General features: G+C 33.8%; 1 protein-coding gene across 1 annotated transcript in view; it reads right to left on the minus strand.

The window, feature by feature from the left end:
- The window catches only part of FSIP2 (fibrous sheath interacting protein 2), a 96,254-nt gene that overhangs the window by 67,701 nt on the left and 14,219 nt on the right, over window positions 1-14,334 (minus strand). Inside the window, exons 8-11 of the mRNA XM_011936506.1 lie at window positions 12,975-13,095; window positions 10,544-10,630; window positions 4,584-4,699; window positions 3,674-3,719 (exon numbers count right to left, since the gene is read on the minus strand). Of these exons, the coding sequence (XP_011791896.1) occupies window positions 3,674-3,719; window positions 4,584-4,699; window positions 10,544-10,630; window positions 12,975-13,095 (370 nt within the window). The remainder of the gene's footprint in view (window positions 1-3,673; window positions 3,720-4,583; window positions 4,700-10,543; window positions 10,631-12,974; window positions 13,096-14,334) is intronic.

A 14,334-nucleotide genomic window follows, 5' to 3' on the forward strand; every position in this document is an offset into this window, starting at 1 on the left:
GAAACTCAAGTGATATTCACCATTATGAAAACACACAAAAGTACAAACTCACTGATATGGTTTGGATGCTTTATCCCTTCAAGTATCAGTTTGAAATGTAATCCCCCAGTGTTGAAGGTGAGGCCTGGTGGGAAGTGTTTGGATCATGGGTACAGATCCCTCATGAATGACTCGGTGCCCTCCTTACAGCAGTAATGAATGAGTTCTTGTGCTGAGTTCACATGAGAACTGGCTGTTTAAAAGAGATTGGCACCCACCCACTGCTGCTTTCTTACCAAGTGATATGCCTGCTCCCCCACTTCACCTTCTGCCATGAGTGGAAGCTTTCTGAAGCTCTCATCAGAAGCAATGCCTTAGCAAAGAGCTTGACTGCATTGTTGTCCATGCCCTGGGCATTTGTGGAAGGTTGAACTTAAAGAGTGATGTCTTAAGAGTATTTGGCAGAACAAATTTCTAAGCAGCAAAGCATTCCAGAAATGATGTGGCTACTTCTGACAACCTATAATCAGATATTGGGGCAAAGAAATGACTTAAAGGTGGAACTTACATTTAAAAAAGAAGCAAAGTGTAAAAATTTGTAAAGTTCACAAACTGTCTTTGTGATAGAAAAGGAAAGGGTGTTTTCAAGACAGAAATACAAGCAGGTTGTGGACCAATCACTTACTAGAGAGATTAGCATGACTAAAAGGGGGCCAAGTGTTAACAACCAAGACAGTGGAAAAAAGCCCTTGAAGGCATTTCAGAAATCTTTGGGAAAGACCCTCCCATCACAGCCCCAGAGGCCTAGGAGGAAAAAATGGTTTTAGGGGCCAGACCCAGGGACCTGCTCCTCTGCTCAGCCTCAGGCCACTGCTGCTCACATCCTGGCCACTCCAGCTCCAGCCTCAGCTCAAAGGCCCCAGGTACAGTTTGGGATGCCACTGTGGACACTGCAAGGCATAAGCCTTGTCAGGTTCTATGTGCTGTTTAGTCTGCAGGCTTACAGAATACAAGAGTGAAGGAGGTTTGGCAGCTGCACACAGATTTCAGAGTATGTATGAGAAAGACAGGGTGCCCAGGTAGAAGCCTGCTGCAGGACTGAAGCCCCTGCAGAGAGACTCTAGTAGGGCAGTGCCAAGGGGAAATGTGGGATTGAAGCACTCACACTGAGTCCTCAACTGGGCACTACCTAGTGGAACTGTGGGAATAGGACCACTGTGCTCCAGATCCCAGCATGGTACAGCCACCAACAGCTTGATGCTTCAGCATGGAAAAGCAGCAGGCATTAGACTCAAATCAGTGACAGAAGCCATGGGGGCTCCACCCTGAAAAGCCACAGTAGTGGGGATGATTAATGCCTTGGGAGCACACGCCCTTTTTTTAGTTTCCACAGGATGAGAGAGATGGAATCAAGGGAGATTATTTTGGAGCTTTGAGATTTAATGTTGGCACTGCTAGGTTTTAGATTTGCATGGGGCACGTCGCCCCTGTATTTTGGTTGTTTTCTCCCTCTTGGAATGGAAATGTCTACCCGATGCCTGTACCACCGTAGTATCTTGGGAGTAATAACATGTTTTTGATCTCACAAGCTCATAAGTGAAGGCAATATACCTTAGGTCTCAAATTAAATTTTGGACCTTGGACTTTTTATTGAATTAATGCTGGAATAAGTTAAGATTTGGCGGGACTACTGGGAAGGGATGATTGTATTTTGCAATATAAAACATACATGAGATTTGGTGGCCAGTGGCAGAATGATATGTTTGGATGTTTTGTCCCCTCAATATTTCATGTTGAAGTATAATCCCTGATATTGGAGGTGGGGCCTGATGGGAGGTGTTTTGGTCATGGGAATGGATTCCCCATAAATGGCTTTGTGCCCGTTTCATGATAAACAGTGAGTTCTCACTCTGAGTTCTGATTAAAAGTGTGGCACCCACCCACTGCTGCTTTCTCACCATGTGATAAGCCTGCTTCCCCTTCACCTTCTGCCATGAATGGAAGCTTCCTGAGGCCCTCAGCAGAAGAAATTCTGGTGCCATGCATGTATAGCCTGTCGGGAGCCAAATCAGGAATGCAATGTCATTCACAACAGCCATAAAATGAATGAAATACTGAAGAAATACCAATAACCAGGGAGGTGCAAGATCTCTTCACTGAGAATTACAAAACACTGCTCAAAGAAACCAGAGATGACACAAACAAATAGAAAAAGATACTATGCTCATAGATAGGAAGAATTAATATTGTTACAATGACCATGCTGCCCAAAGCAATTTACAAATTCAATGCCATTCCTATCAAACTACCAATGGCATTCTTCACAGAATAAGAAAACATTATTTTAAAATTTATATGGAACCAAAAAAAAAAAAAAAAAAAAAGAAAGAGACTGAATAGCCAAGGCAATCCTAAACAAAAAGAACAAAGCAGGAGGCATCAAGTTACCTGACTTCAAACTATACTACAGGTCTACAGTAACCAAAACAGCATGGTATTGGTACAAAAGTAGACACATAGGCCTGCAACCATCTGATCTTCAACAAAGCTGACAAAAACAAGCAATGGGGAAAGGATTCCCTACTCAATAAATGGTTCTGGAATAACTGGCTAGCCATATGCAGAAGATCGAAACTGGGCCCCTCCTATACAGGAATCAGCACAAGATGAATTAAAGACTGAAATGTAAAACTCGATTTATTAAAACCGTGGAAGACAATGGAGGCAATACCATTCTGGACACAGGAACTGGCAAAGGTTTCATGAGGAATATGCCAAAAGCAATTGCAACAAAGGCAAAAATTGACAAATGGGGTCTACTGAAACTAAAGAGCTTCTGCACAGCAAAAGAAACTAGTAGCACAGTAAACAAACAACCTACAAAATGGGAAAAAATATTTGCAAACTATGCATGTGGCAAGAGTCTAATATTCAGCATTTGTAAGTAACTTAAACAAATTTACAAGAAAAAAAAAACAATCCCATTAAAAAGAGAGCAAAGGATATGAACAGACACTTTTCAAAAGAAGATAAACTTGCAGTCAGCAGCATATTTTAAAAGCTCAGTATCACTGATCATTAGATAAATGCAAATCAAAATCACAATGAGATACCATCTTGCACCAGTCAGGATGGTTAGTATTAAAAAGAAAAAGGATGATTATTGAGTTTCGTATTAAATTTCAGGTGATCTTTACCCACTGGAGGAAGATGTCTCATGTTTTCTGTATGCGTATGTCAGATATGCATGTGAGTATATTTAGTGACTTGCATAAACATAACAAGGCACACAGATATTGGGTAATGAATATTTCATTTCAAGAGAAATGGGAAACAAAATGTATCATTTGTTGGAAATTAATGGCAGTGAAATACGGAAACAATCTTGGGGACAGTTCTCTGTATTCCAGTCTCCTGAAGCCAGTATGCCAGCATCTTTATCTGTAAGTACAAACAGCCACAGCAGGGACCCTATCTTTTCCACACTTTGCAAATTCCAAAAGGCACACTCATCCAGCAATCACTCAAATATATGGGCTAATTACAATATCTATATTCATAAAAAACTTATATCAGCCTTAATTTTTTAGAATAAGCATATTTTATAGTCAGATAAAACAACTTAAAATATATAATAAAACTGTAACTGCATACTTAATAACAGAAAAATTATGACTATTGTGTATTTTCTTACCTTTATCATCGAAAATAATTGAGTTTTTAGATACCATCCCATCTCTCTACATGGTACCACATTAAAGAGAAAAAATTACATTAGTAACTGTACTTCCAAAAAAAGACTCTGCCTTCTATCAATTAACCAATGAATACAGATGTTTTCCCTCTTTTATCTTGTAACTCATAAAAACTGTTTAGGTACAATACATATCATCAGCCTCCTAGGATACCTTTCATATAATCTCAAATTTAACTAGTCCAAAATTGAGTTCAATATGTAGTAATGTATAAACCTACTTCTTCTCCAATCTTCCCTATTTTGCCTAAAGGCATGGGAATATACGTATGGTTGGTTCTAAAAACTTTAGACTCATTCAGTTTGTCTCAGAAAAATCCAATATAATCCATTCACAACCAGTCCAAACCAGTTCAATGCCTATTAAAAACACTTTAGAACCAAACTAAAATTCATCATTCCAGGATAATTTTATTGGAATAGTATTTTTCTGTGTCTGTTGCCTCACTAGACAATGAGTCTTTTAGAGGAGCAATTATGTCTTATTCTTCTTTTTATCTTGTATTACCCAACTTCTTATATTTATCTTCTGTTACCCAATTATTGCTTTCCTTCATTCTAGCTTAGTACAACACCTGGTCAATAGTATATGATCAATAAATGCAAGCTGTCATTATTAATATTACTGCCAAATATTTGTTTGGGTTATTTTCTGCTAAAATCCATAGTGCGTTTAGCACGAAGCTAACTCAACACTTTAAAGCCTGGAAAATGGATCAGGTTTCATGAATAAAACTCAATATCCCTAAACAATCAGTACTATGCTGCTGAAGGAGAGATTTCATAGAAATAAAAGTTAAGTAGATAAATTAATAAATACAACACCAAACTGTAAAGCATAATTGTATACCTTTTGATTTATATCATTATCCTGTACATCTGCCTGATAAACAACAGAAGTTGAGGTTTTTTTCGTAAAATTATTTGAACTATTTTGACACTGATGAGCAGCATTTGCTGTATGTCCTAAAAGTAAACAAAAGAGAGAGAAACTCTATAGCTTTTTTTTTTAACAACTTTACGGAAATACAATCAAAGTACAATAAATTGTACCTATTAAATTATTTAATTGACTTTGAAATACGTATCCAACCGTGAAACCATCGCTGCATTCAAGATAACATTTCTATTATCCGTAGAAGTTTTCTTATGAAACTTTGTGATCTATCCATCTCTCTGTTCTCATACTCCAATAACACTGATATATACCACTAACTCTAGATTAGTTTGCACTTTCTAGAATTTCATATTTCCCTGGCTTCTTTCACTTATCACAACATTGTTGCATGTATCAGTGGTATTGTTTTTCTTTTTTATTTCTGAGAAGAATTCTATTGTATGGCTATGCTATAATTTTTTTATCCACTTACCTGTTGATGGACATTTGGATTGTTTCCAGTTTTTATAAATAGATAAAATATTTATTTATTTTGTTTTATTATAAATAAATATAAATTTTATTTTATTATAAATAAAATAGAAACTTTTTATTTTATTATAAATAAAATTTATAAATAATAAATTTCTATGAACTTTCACGTACAGGTCGTGTGTGAACACATTTTTTTTTCATTTTTACTGGGAAAATACTTAGTAGCTGAATGACTGGTCACATGGTAAAAACAGGTTTAACTTAAATAAAAAGCCAAACCAGTTTTTCAATGTGGTTGTACCATTTTACATATCAATCAGCAGTGCATCAGAGTTTCAGTTCTTTCACATCCTTGCCAAAACTTAGCAGAAAAATAAAGATCAAAGTAAAATTTTTAAAAAACATAAAAAAAGAAAGAATGAAATAAAAAAACTGGCTCATTAAGATATTTAGTAATTAATAAGCTGAAAACAAATAAGGCCACAAATCAACAAAATAGAATCTACAGATAATTACTAAATGAAATAATAAAGAAATACATGAAAAATGTATGCCAATAAATTTGAAAATATATACAAGGAACAAATTCTCTGAAAAATCCAAATGATCATGTCTCATCACAAATAAATAGATGGTATGAAGAGTCCTGTAGCAAAGAAATTGAATATGAGGTTTAAACCTTTCCACAAAAAAGCTCCAGACTCAAGTGACTTCACCTCTGAATTGTGCTAAATATTTAAGCAAGAAATTATGCTAATTCTACACAAATTCTCCCAGGAAATTGAAGAAGAGTGAACATTTTCTATCTTATACTTTGACATCAGAATCACTTTGATACAAAATATCATTACAAGGCATTATAATAAATTAAAAATTTGTTCAACTCCCCCATGAGCAACATGCAAGAATTGTAAACAAAACAAATAATAAATATCGTGAATAATATATAATATAATATATAACAATATTATTAATAATATACTGACCATTAGGTTAATATTATCGTAATCATAATTATATAATAAATATAGTAAATTATAATTTTTATAATTATAATTATAAATATCTCATATATTATATACTATAAATAATGTAATATAAATATATGTGAATATATATTTATGTATAATATAATTTTAATAAATATAAGTATGTTAAAATATTATGTTAATATTACATATTATAATATGTAATAAAGATAATGCATTATGAATAAGTAGAGTTTATCCAAGAAATGAAGAAAATCAAAAGTAATTTGATTCATTCAAAAATCAAAGTAATTTATAATATAAACAGAAAAAAGGAGCAGATTCTTGTGATTATGTCAAAGACACAGAAAAAATGTGATACAATTCAACACCCATTCATGATAAAATTTCTTAGTGAACTAAGAAAAAAGAGGATGTCTTTTTCTAACAAAGGCTATATTTAAATATCTAGAGCTAATATCCTAATTCATATGTATCACTTTCCCTTATGTTTTAGAACAATATTAAGATGTACACAATCACCATTGCTGTTCAACATTGTACTGGACAGAGAGAAATAAATGAAAAGTGAATCCCAACAAAATCGCAGCAATCTGTTTTGTAAAAATTGGCAAGTTGTTTTTAAAATCTGTATAGAAATGCAAAGGCTCTAGAATAACCAAGTCAACCTAGTATAACAACTAACACTGCATAACTCAAACCACTGAATTTCAAAACTTATTATAAAGCCACAATAATGAAGAAAATTGAGGTATTTGCATAAAGATAGATAAATACATCAATAGAATGGAAGAAAATGTTTAGAAATAGGCCCATCTATCGATGATCACTTTATATTTTCAAAGTTGCCAAAGCAACTACATTCGTACAAGATAAGCTAGGATCTTCCTGCCTTCTCAGATAGCAAGGAAGCTATCAAAAACCACTAAGATTACGCCAAAAATATCTCTAGAGTTATAACAAAGGTGCTTCCACTGGCCAGAGGTGTTACAACATGAAGACAATGAGGATGAAGACCTTAACCATGATCCATTTTCACTTAATAAACAGTAAATACATTACATTTTCTCTTCCTATGACTTTTTCAATTTAATAACACAATAGTTTATTGTAAGATTACAGTATATAATACAGATAACATACATAATACGTGTTTCTCGACAGTTTATGTTTTCAGTAAGGTCAACGGTGGGCTGTTAGTAAGTTTCTGGGGAGTCAAAAGTTAAATGTAATTTTTTTTTACTGTGCAGGGGGTCCGTGCTTCAACTCTCACCCCTTGATGTTCAAACATCAACTGTACTTCTAGTCATTCTATACATAATCACCCAAACATGGAAACAATCCAAAATTTCAAATTTCTTTCAATTGAAGAATGAAAGAAACAAACTCTGGTGCATCCATACAATGGAAAGGAACAAACCGTTGACACATGCTATATAACTTGAATGAATTTCAGAGGTATTATGCTGAGTAAAAGAAGATATTTTTATAAAGTTACATAATGTATGATTCCATTTACATGACATTCTCCAACAGAAAATGAACTATAGTCAGGAGAACATATTACTATTTGATAATAATCCCAGAGGTAACATAACTAATTATACCAGAGGTAATTTGGGAGTATTAGTTGGAGGAAGGAGGGTGTGACTGCAAATAAACAGCATGAGGGAGATTTTTGGAATGCTGGACTGTTCTGCATGTGATTGTGACAGTGGTTACACAAATCTGTACATGTGTTTATACATGTAATTGTACCAAATGTTCCATTTTGCTTTAGGGTAATTTAAAAACCAAAATAAATGCCTTGAGATCTTTTCTGGGAATGAAAAAAATACACAGACAAGCTAAGAAGCTGGAGCAGGAAATTCACTTTGAATTCTGCTTGGGGAATCACCAGCTCCAAAACCGTGTGGGGCAAATTTCTCATAAGAGTACAGAGGATGTGACACTGCACAGAGTTCACACTCATGACTCAATGATGAAATGGAAACCAGGAAGACCTAATTATGGTGAATGGGAAAGAGGAGCACCTCTAAAAACATATGATGATCTGTGATGGCACTACTGTGTATTTTTAAAATTCACAAAAAGACTACAATGACTCACATACCCTTCACTGAGACTGGAGAGTAGATATAGATAACCTGCTCCACCCAATTCTGATATGAATCACATTACTTTACATTTCATCTTTTAATAGGATATTTCTCCCAACCATGCTTAATTAAATTTACAGGTCTGTTCTCCAGACAATTGTCATGATAAACCGGTATCGCAGTGAGGCTAAAAACAGTATTTTCCATTGACCATCCTTTCCTGAAATGTCACTGAGATTCTTTGACAACAGTAAGATCAGTCTGAGATGCATTCAACACTAGATTTTTACAGGATCAGTTTGCTTGAGATAATTGCTTTAGAAATCGATAATTTATTCTTAGTCTTCCCCGACTTCTCTCTCTTTTTCTCCCACTATCCTCTTCTCTTGCTTCTTATTAAAGGATCCAGCACAGAGTAGGCATATAACAAACAGTAATTATCTTACTCTTAGAAATTCACTGATTCAAAAATCAAAAGGGCAATCAGTTCATAGAGACAAGGAAAGTTGTACTTCCCCAAAGGCAAAGATAATATCTCTGTTAGCTTGTTCCAGTGCCATATTGTTTTTTCAATAGAAAATATTACAAAGAATAAAAATAATTCCAAGTGAGTGTAGATGTGCCCAGGGTCTCTTTTGTCTGTAAATGAGCATGTCTAACAACTGTTAAAAAATTATTTTGCTTATTAAGTTACTTTCTTTCATCTAGAGAATACCCAAGTTCAGGGCCTAGTCAATATTTGTTTAATTATCAAATGTATGTGGATTTTGGTATAGATCTGACATTATTTTAGGCACTTTATACACGATCCTTGTACATTTCTAAATGAGATAGATCTTAGTATGTACCCATTTTATACAGGCAGAAAGTGAAGCATAGAGAATTGAAGACAATTCTATCGGTTTGCTTAGTGATAGCACTGGGATTTGAACCCAGGAGTCTGGTTCCAGTGACCATGCTCCTAACCTCAGTGTTCTGCCATCCCTCCATCATGTGTAACATCCTTTCCTGGGTTAAATGAAAAGGAAGCGAGAAGAAGCTACAACTAATATTGATCAAGTGTTTAATTATACTAGCTATTGCTAAGTGCTTTACATGCATAGTCTTATTTAACAGTTAAATACTATTATTACTTCCATTGAGGTTATGAGTAATTAAATTATATCTCCATAGTACATGGCAAAATGGGAGTTTAAACCTAAGTCTACCTGATTCATGTACTGACTTTTCTTTACATTTGTCATCTTACATAACATTCAGAGTAGGTGCTCATATTACTCCCATCTTACATCTAAGAAAATGGAGCTCAAATAAGCTAAGTTGAATGTACAATGCCATCCAACAGGTAAGCATGAAATAAGAAATTTAAATGTAAATCTGGTTGACTGTTAAAATCATGGTTCTCTCTATGACATCTCACTAAAACCTCTAAATATCAAAAAAAAAAAAAAGAAAGAAATCGATAATTTAGTTTGTTGTCTACATGCAGTAGAAGATGTAGAGCTGGTATTGCCATAAATTTGCCAGTTGTAAATAATCCTTTGGTATGTTGTAAAAGCTAAACTTTAAAAATGGGACCCATGGATTTTGGAGTTAAATTAACTGAACCTCACTGATTCTGAGGCAGAAAGACATCCTAGGCTAAGGCAACCCTATCTCTTCCAACATTTCTGATTCTTGATGAAAACTAAGCAAATTGCATACTCGGGAAGAAAAGATTTTAAACAGTATTTCTTTTAATTTTTAACCAATAAGGCCAAGAAATTTAACATTTATATGTTAATTTTTCTTTGAAACTTAATAATGAGAGAATAGTCATACTGTTCAACTTTTGAACAGTCATACTCTAGTAATATATTTTTGGAGGATTTTTATATGGTAATTTGGGCTTATAGTCTTTCAGTGAGCTCTAATGAACAACATGAAGTGACATAACATAAGTTAAAAGATAATAAAGTGATGTTACAATAAAGGCCACAGTGAATCTGGAGTAAACGTACTTAATTTCTGATATATTTCAGCGTTTTCTGAGATTATTTTGAGCAAAAATATTTTCTATAAGTTGGTAGGCATGCTGTATTATATATTTAATAGTAAAACAGAGCCTTCATTTAATTTTCTAAAATAATAATATAATGTCAGGTTCAAAACAGTAAATCAATTATCTAGTTATCAAATTCTACAACTAATAAAGGCCACATAGCTCTTGATAAGCATCACTCAAAATCAGTCATTTGACAAAAAGAAAACAGGATTTGTCTGCATTTAGGTGAAAGAAGTTGTTAAAAAAACTGTCTTTCCCCAAATTATTGTTTAGTATCTAGTGTTTCTTGTCACAATATTCACTTACCACGTGTTTCTTTATATGTATTCTGGTCTCCAGCAGGATAAACTAACATTATATCTTCAGAAGTCTTCTTTTTATTCTTTGGAGAAGCTTAAAGAAATATAATAAAACATTTATTTTTACTTATGATGATGACAGAATTACCCAAGATAGACTACTTATCCTTTTATGCCCAAGAGGAGTTGAACTATATGTTAGTCTGTATGTGGGATTGTGAGAGAAATTGGAGAAGATAGAGAGATATGAAATGGGAGAAAAGACAATTCTTGACATATTATCCCTTAATATTAAAAGATACACTTGGAAGGATAGAATGTTTTTCTAGCAGAAAAGGAAATCTGCACCTGGCTCAACTGAAACATGTCAATATCCATCTGGGTGCATAACAACATAGTGGCTGGGCTGAAGACTCAGTAGTCCACAGTGACTGTTGTAATTCTTGGATATGCCTTGCTGCCTGGCATAAGCAAATGCACATATATATTTTCTTCTTTGTGATAAATGTAATTATAGTTTTGCTTTCCTAACTATTAGGGTGGCAAAAGTTACTCACTGCACGTGTGCTCAAGGGGCTGTTATTAGAGATGTAAACTATGAGAGTGGTCTGTTTCCCCATTTACTGATCACTGAGCAAATTCTTCTGATATTTCCTTTCTTTTACTTTGTCCCACTAAAAGTTGTCTAGTTGTTGGAAGATAACAACATTACAATAGTGGTATAATTCAATTTAATTTGTGCCATGGATATTCTTTCTGTTCTGTCACTTTGATAATATAAACTAAACTCATTTACATACTACTTCTTCAACAGTGTTTAAATAACATTTAAATAACAAATGTTTAAGCTACTTAAATTCTTCCTACCATATGAGAAAGTTAATGAAGATGTAGGAATTTTTATACTTACTGAAGTGATTTCATATATGAGGCATGATATTGCTGTCATTGCCTCAATGAACTAAGTAGGTTGAATTAATCAATTTAGCAAACATGTACTTAGTGTATATGCTTTGAATGGTGTTCTATTGAATACAAAGGTGGGAGTTTACTATTATAAATGATTAAGACAGTGGTAAGTATGTAATAAGTGAATTAAAAGTGGTGCAAACTACTTGAGAGATTCACAGAAGAGGGACCTTCCAGTTAGGATTACCAACAATGACTTTTTGGCATGTAATTTACAGTGCGGCTTAAGTAACTGTAGGATTTTGATAAATGGAGATGGTAATCAGGTCATTCTAAATTGAGAAAAATTGGATACAGAGAGGCAGAGAAGTCAGAAAAGTAACATGTGTTTTAGGAATGATCAGTAGTCTAATTTGACTAAACAACAAAATAAATTAAGTTCTTACTATATGCTAGAATTTTTACACTCTTTATAAGAATTATCTAGGAGTATTATCTTTGTTTTCAGATAACAAAACTGGCTTGGGAAGTTAAGTAATTTACAAGCTATAACATTGCTAGAAAATGATAAAACAGGATTGGACTTCTACAATCCAGTTTCAGAGCCTGTGCATATCACCACTAGATCATAGCTGCCATCTTCAAGGATGTAGTGCAAAATAAAGTTAAAAAGTTAGGTAAAGACTGAACTCCAGATGCTGATAAATGCTTGCTGAAGCAGTCTGAGCTTCATTTAATCGATAATAGTTTTAAGAGTAGAGGAAGAAACCATCAGAACAGAGTTTTAAATGTAACAAGCAACGGTACAAAATGGATTTGAGGCAGGTAAAAAGAAGACTTAACAGAGGCTAGTTGGTAATCTACTGGAGTGACACAGGAAAGCTCTGACCTAGAAATGGGATTGATGAGATACTATGATGATAGCCGCATGGAAAATAATCAGTTTCTTTCCTGACTACACAGTCAAAGATAGTTAAAACAAGTCTACATTTTGCATTCTGGCCATGAAATTTTATCTAATGTCAGAAAACAAAAACCCATTGTAATTTTATAATGTTATAAATAAAGGAAGCTGGTAGAGGCTGGGCAAAACAAAGCCATTTCTCCTTTTAAACGTTCTTCATTTTTTCTTTCTTCATTTATTTCTTCCTCCTTTTTTTCCTAATTCTGTATCTCCTCCCATTCTTACTGGTTGGCAACATAATAGAACAGCATGTTGGTATATAATAGCAGTATCTTAGATACAAGTTTGTATCATTTTAGTAGTTATTTTAAATATAGGGAGGTTAGTTACAAATGCAGTACAGGCAAGCCTGTCTCTTGAGCCAATTGGTAAGATTGTTACAATTTGTCAGCATTGTTACATATATGCCTACTTTTCAACTTGATCTGTAACATAGAAATACCTAGAACAGTGTCTGGCACAAAGGGAGCAGCAAGTGTAAGTACACAGAGTATTACAGAAGGATTTTTACATAGATAAGCATTTCCTACTTAGCTACATCATCTTTTAATGTTCTCACATTCACCACGTGTTCCCTCTTGACCTCTGTATTTAAATGTATTTTTTCCCATATCTTCTCCTTTAAAGCCAGTATCTTGCATTTTTTGTAAATGATAAGCCATTTTTTTCTCTAGAAGATCTTGTTTCTACAATATTAAAGAAAATTTACTAGTTAATATTAACTTGCCATTTAGAAATGTAAAACAAATTATTTAAAATGTGACAATATATTGAAAATGGATAATCAGTCCTGTCTTTATTTGTAATGTTACAAAAATAAGAGTAGTAAGGGGCAAATTTCCATTTGTGATCAAACACAAAGAATATATTTAACATGTATGCAATTTACCTCTCTACATACCATCAGAGAACTAATCCAGTTTCTGATCAGACAGGGTATCTTATCCATAGCTGTCCTGGTGAGTTTAAGTAATTTCTCAATCATCTTCAATTGGAAGATTACTGAGGGTTTAACCAAATATCACTCAGGTCTACCAGAGATAAATATAATATAGCACATAAAACGTGACTTGCCTTTGTGAATTTCTGGGCCAGTAATGAATGTACTAGAAAGATAAATCCATACAGAAAGAACCCCAGAGATTCTTAGAGGGTTCTTGCAGTATTTAGCAAGAAAATGGATTAGCTTATATAAATAAAAAAACTACCCAAGACTACAGTAAAGATCTTCCTGAAGGATTGGAGAAAACAGTCACTGGAAGCTATCTAGGGATAGAAAACATGCCTACTCCCTCTAGAAATATTTCACTGGAAAGCTACACTGAAAAAACCTCATGAGTCATAGGGCATTGAGTAGAGTACTAAGATGGATCTTAACTCAGTAGTAGGAAATAACTACTAGGAAAGGAGTAGGAAAAGCCAGATAAAACATGGCTCTCACCCCACCAGCAAATCATAAAAGGCAAGACCTGTACAATCAAATTGTTTCCAAATAAATCATCTACATCAAAAAAGCTAAAGAATATTTATAAGAACATAAAAATATTCAGTATACAAACTAAAATTCATGTCTGGCATCCAACCAAAGAATCCTAGGCATGTAAAGAAGAAGGGGAATATGACTTATAAAAGAGGTAGATTGATCAATTGAAATTGACTCAAAAATGACACAAATGTTGGAATTAAAGACAGAAACAATACAGTAACATAATTGCAATTTGTATATAAACAAAGTGAAGAGATATGGAAGATATAACAAGGTCCGAAAGCAATTTTCAAATATGTAAGATGAGCAATACCATGGATGTATTAATGGCAGCATAGACATTGCAGAAGATTAGGTAATGGGAATTCAGCAAGAGAAACCATCCAAAAGAAAATACAGACAGGTGAATAAATGAAAGTATTTCAGTGAGATATGGGAC

Source organism: Colobus angolensis, unplaced genomic scaffold (genome assembly GCF_000951035.1).
Source record: "Colobus angolensis palliatus isolate OR3802 unplaced genomic scaffold, Cang.pa_1.0 Scaffold153, whole genome shotgun sequence".
NCBI classification, from domain to species: domain Eukaryota; kingdom Metazoa; phylum Chordata; class Mammalia; order Primates; family Cercopithecidae; genus Colobus; species Colobus angolensis.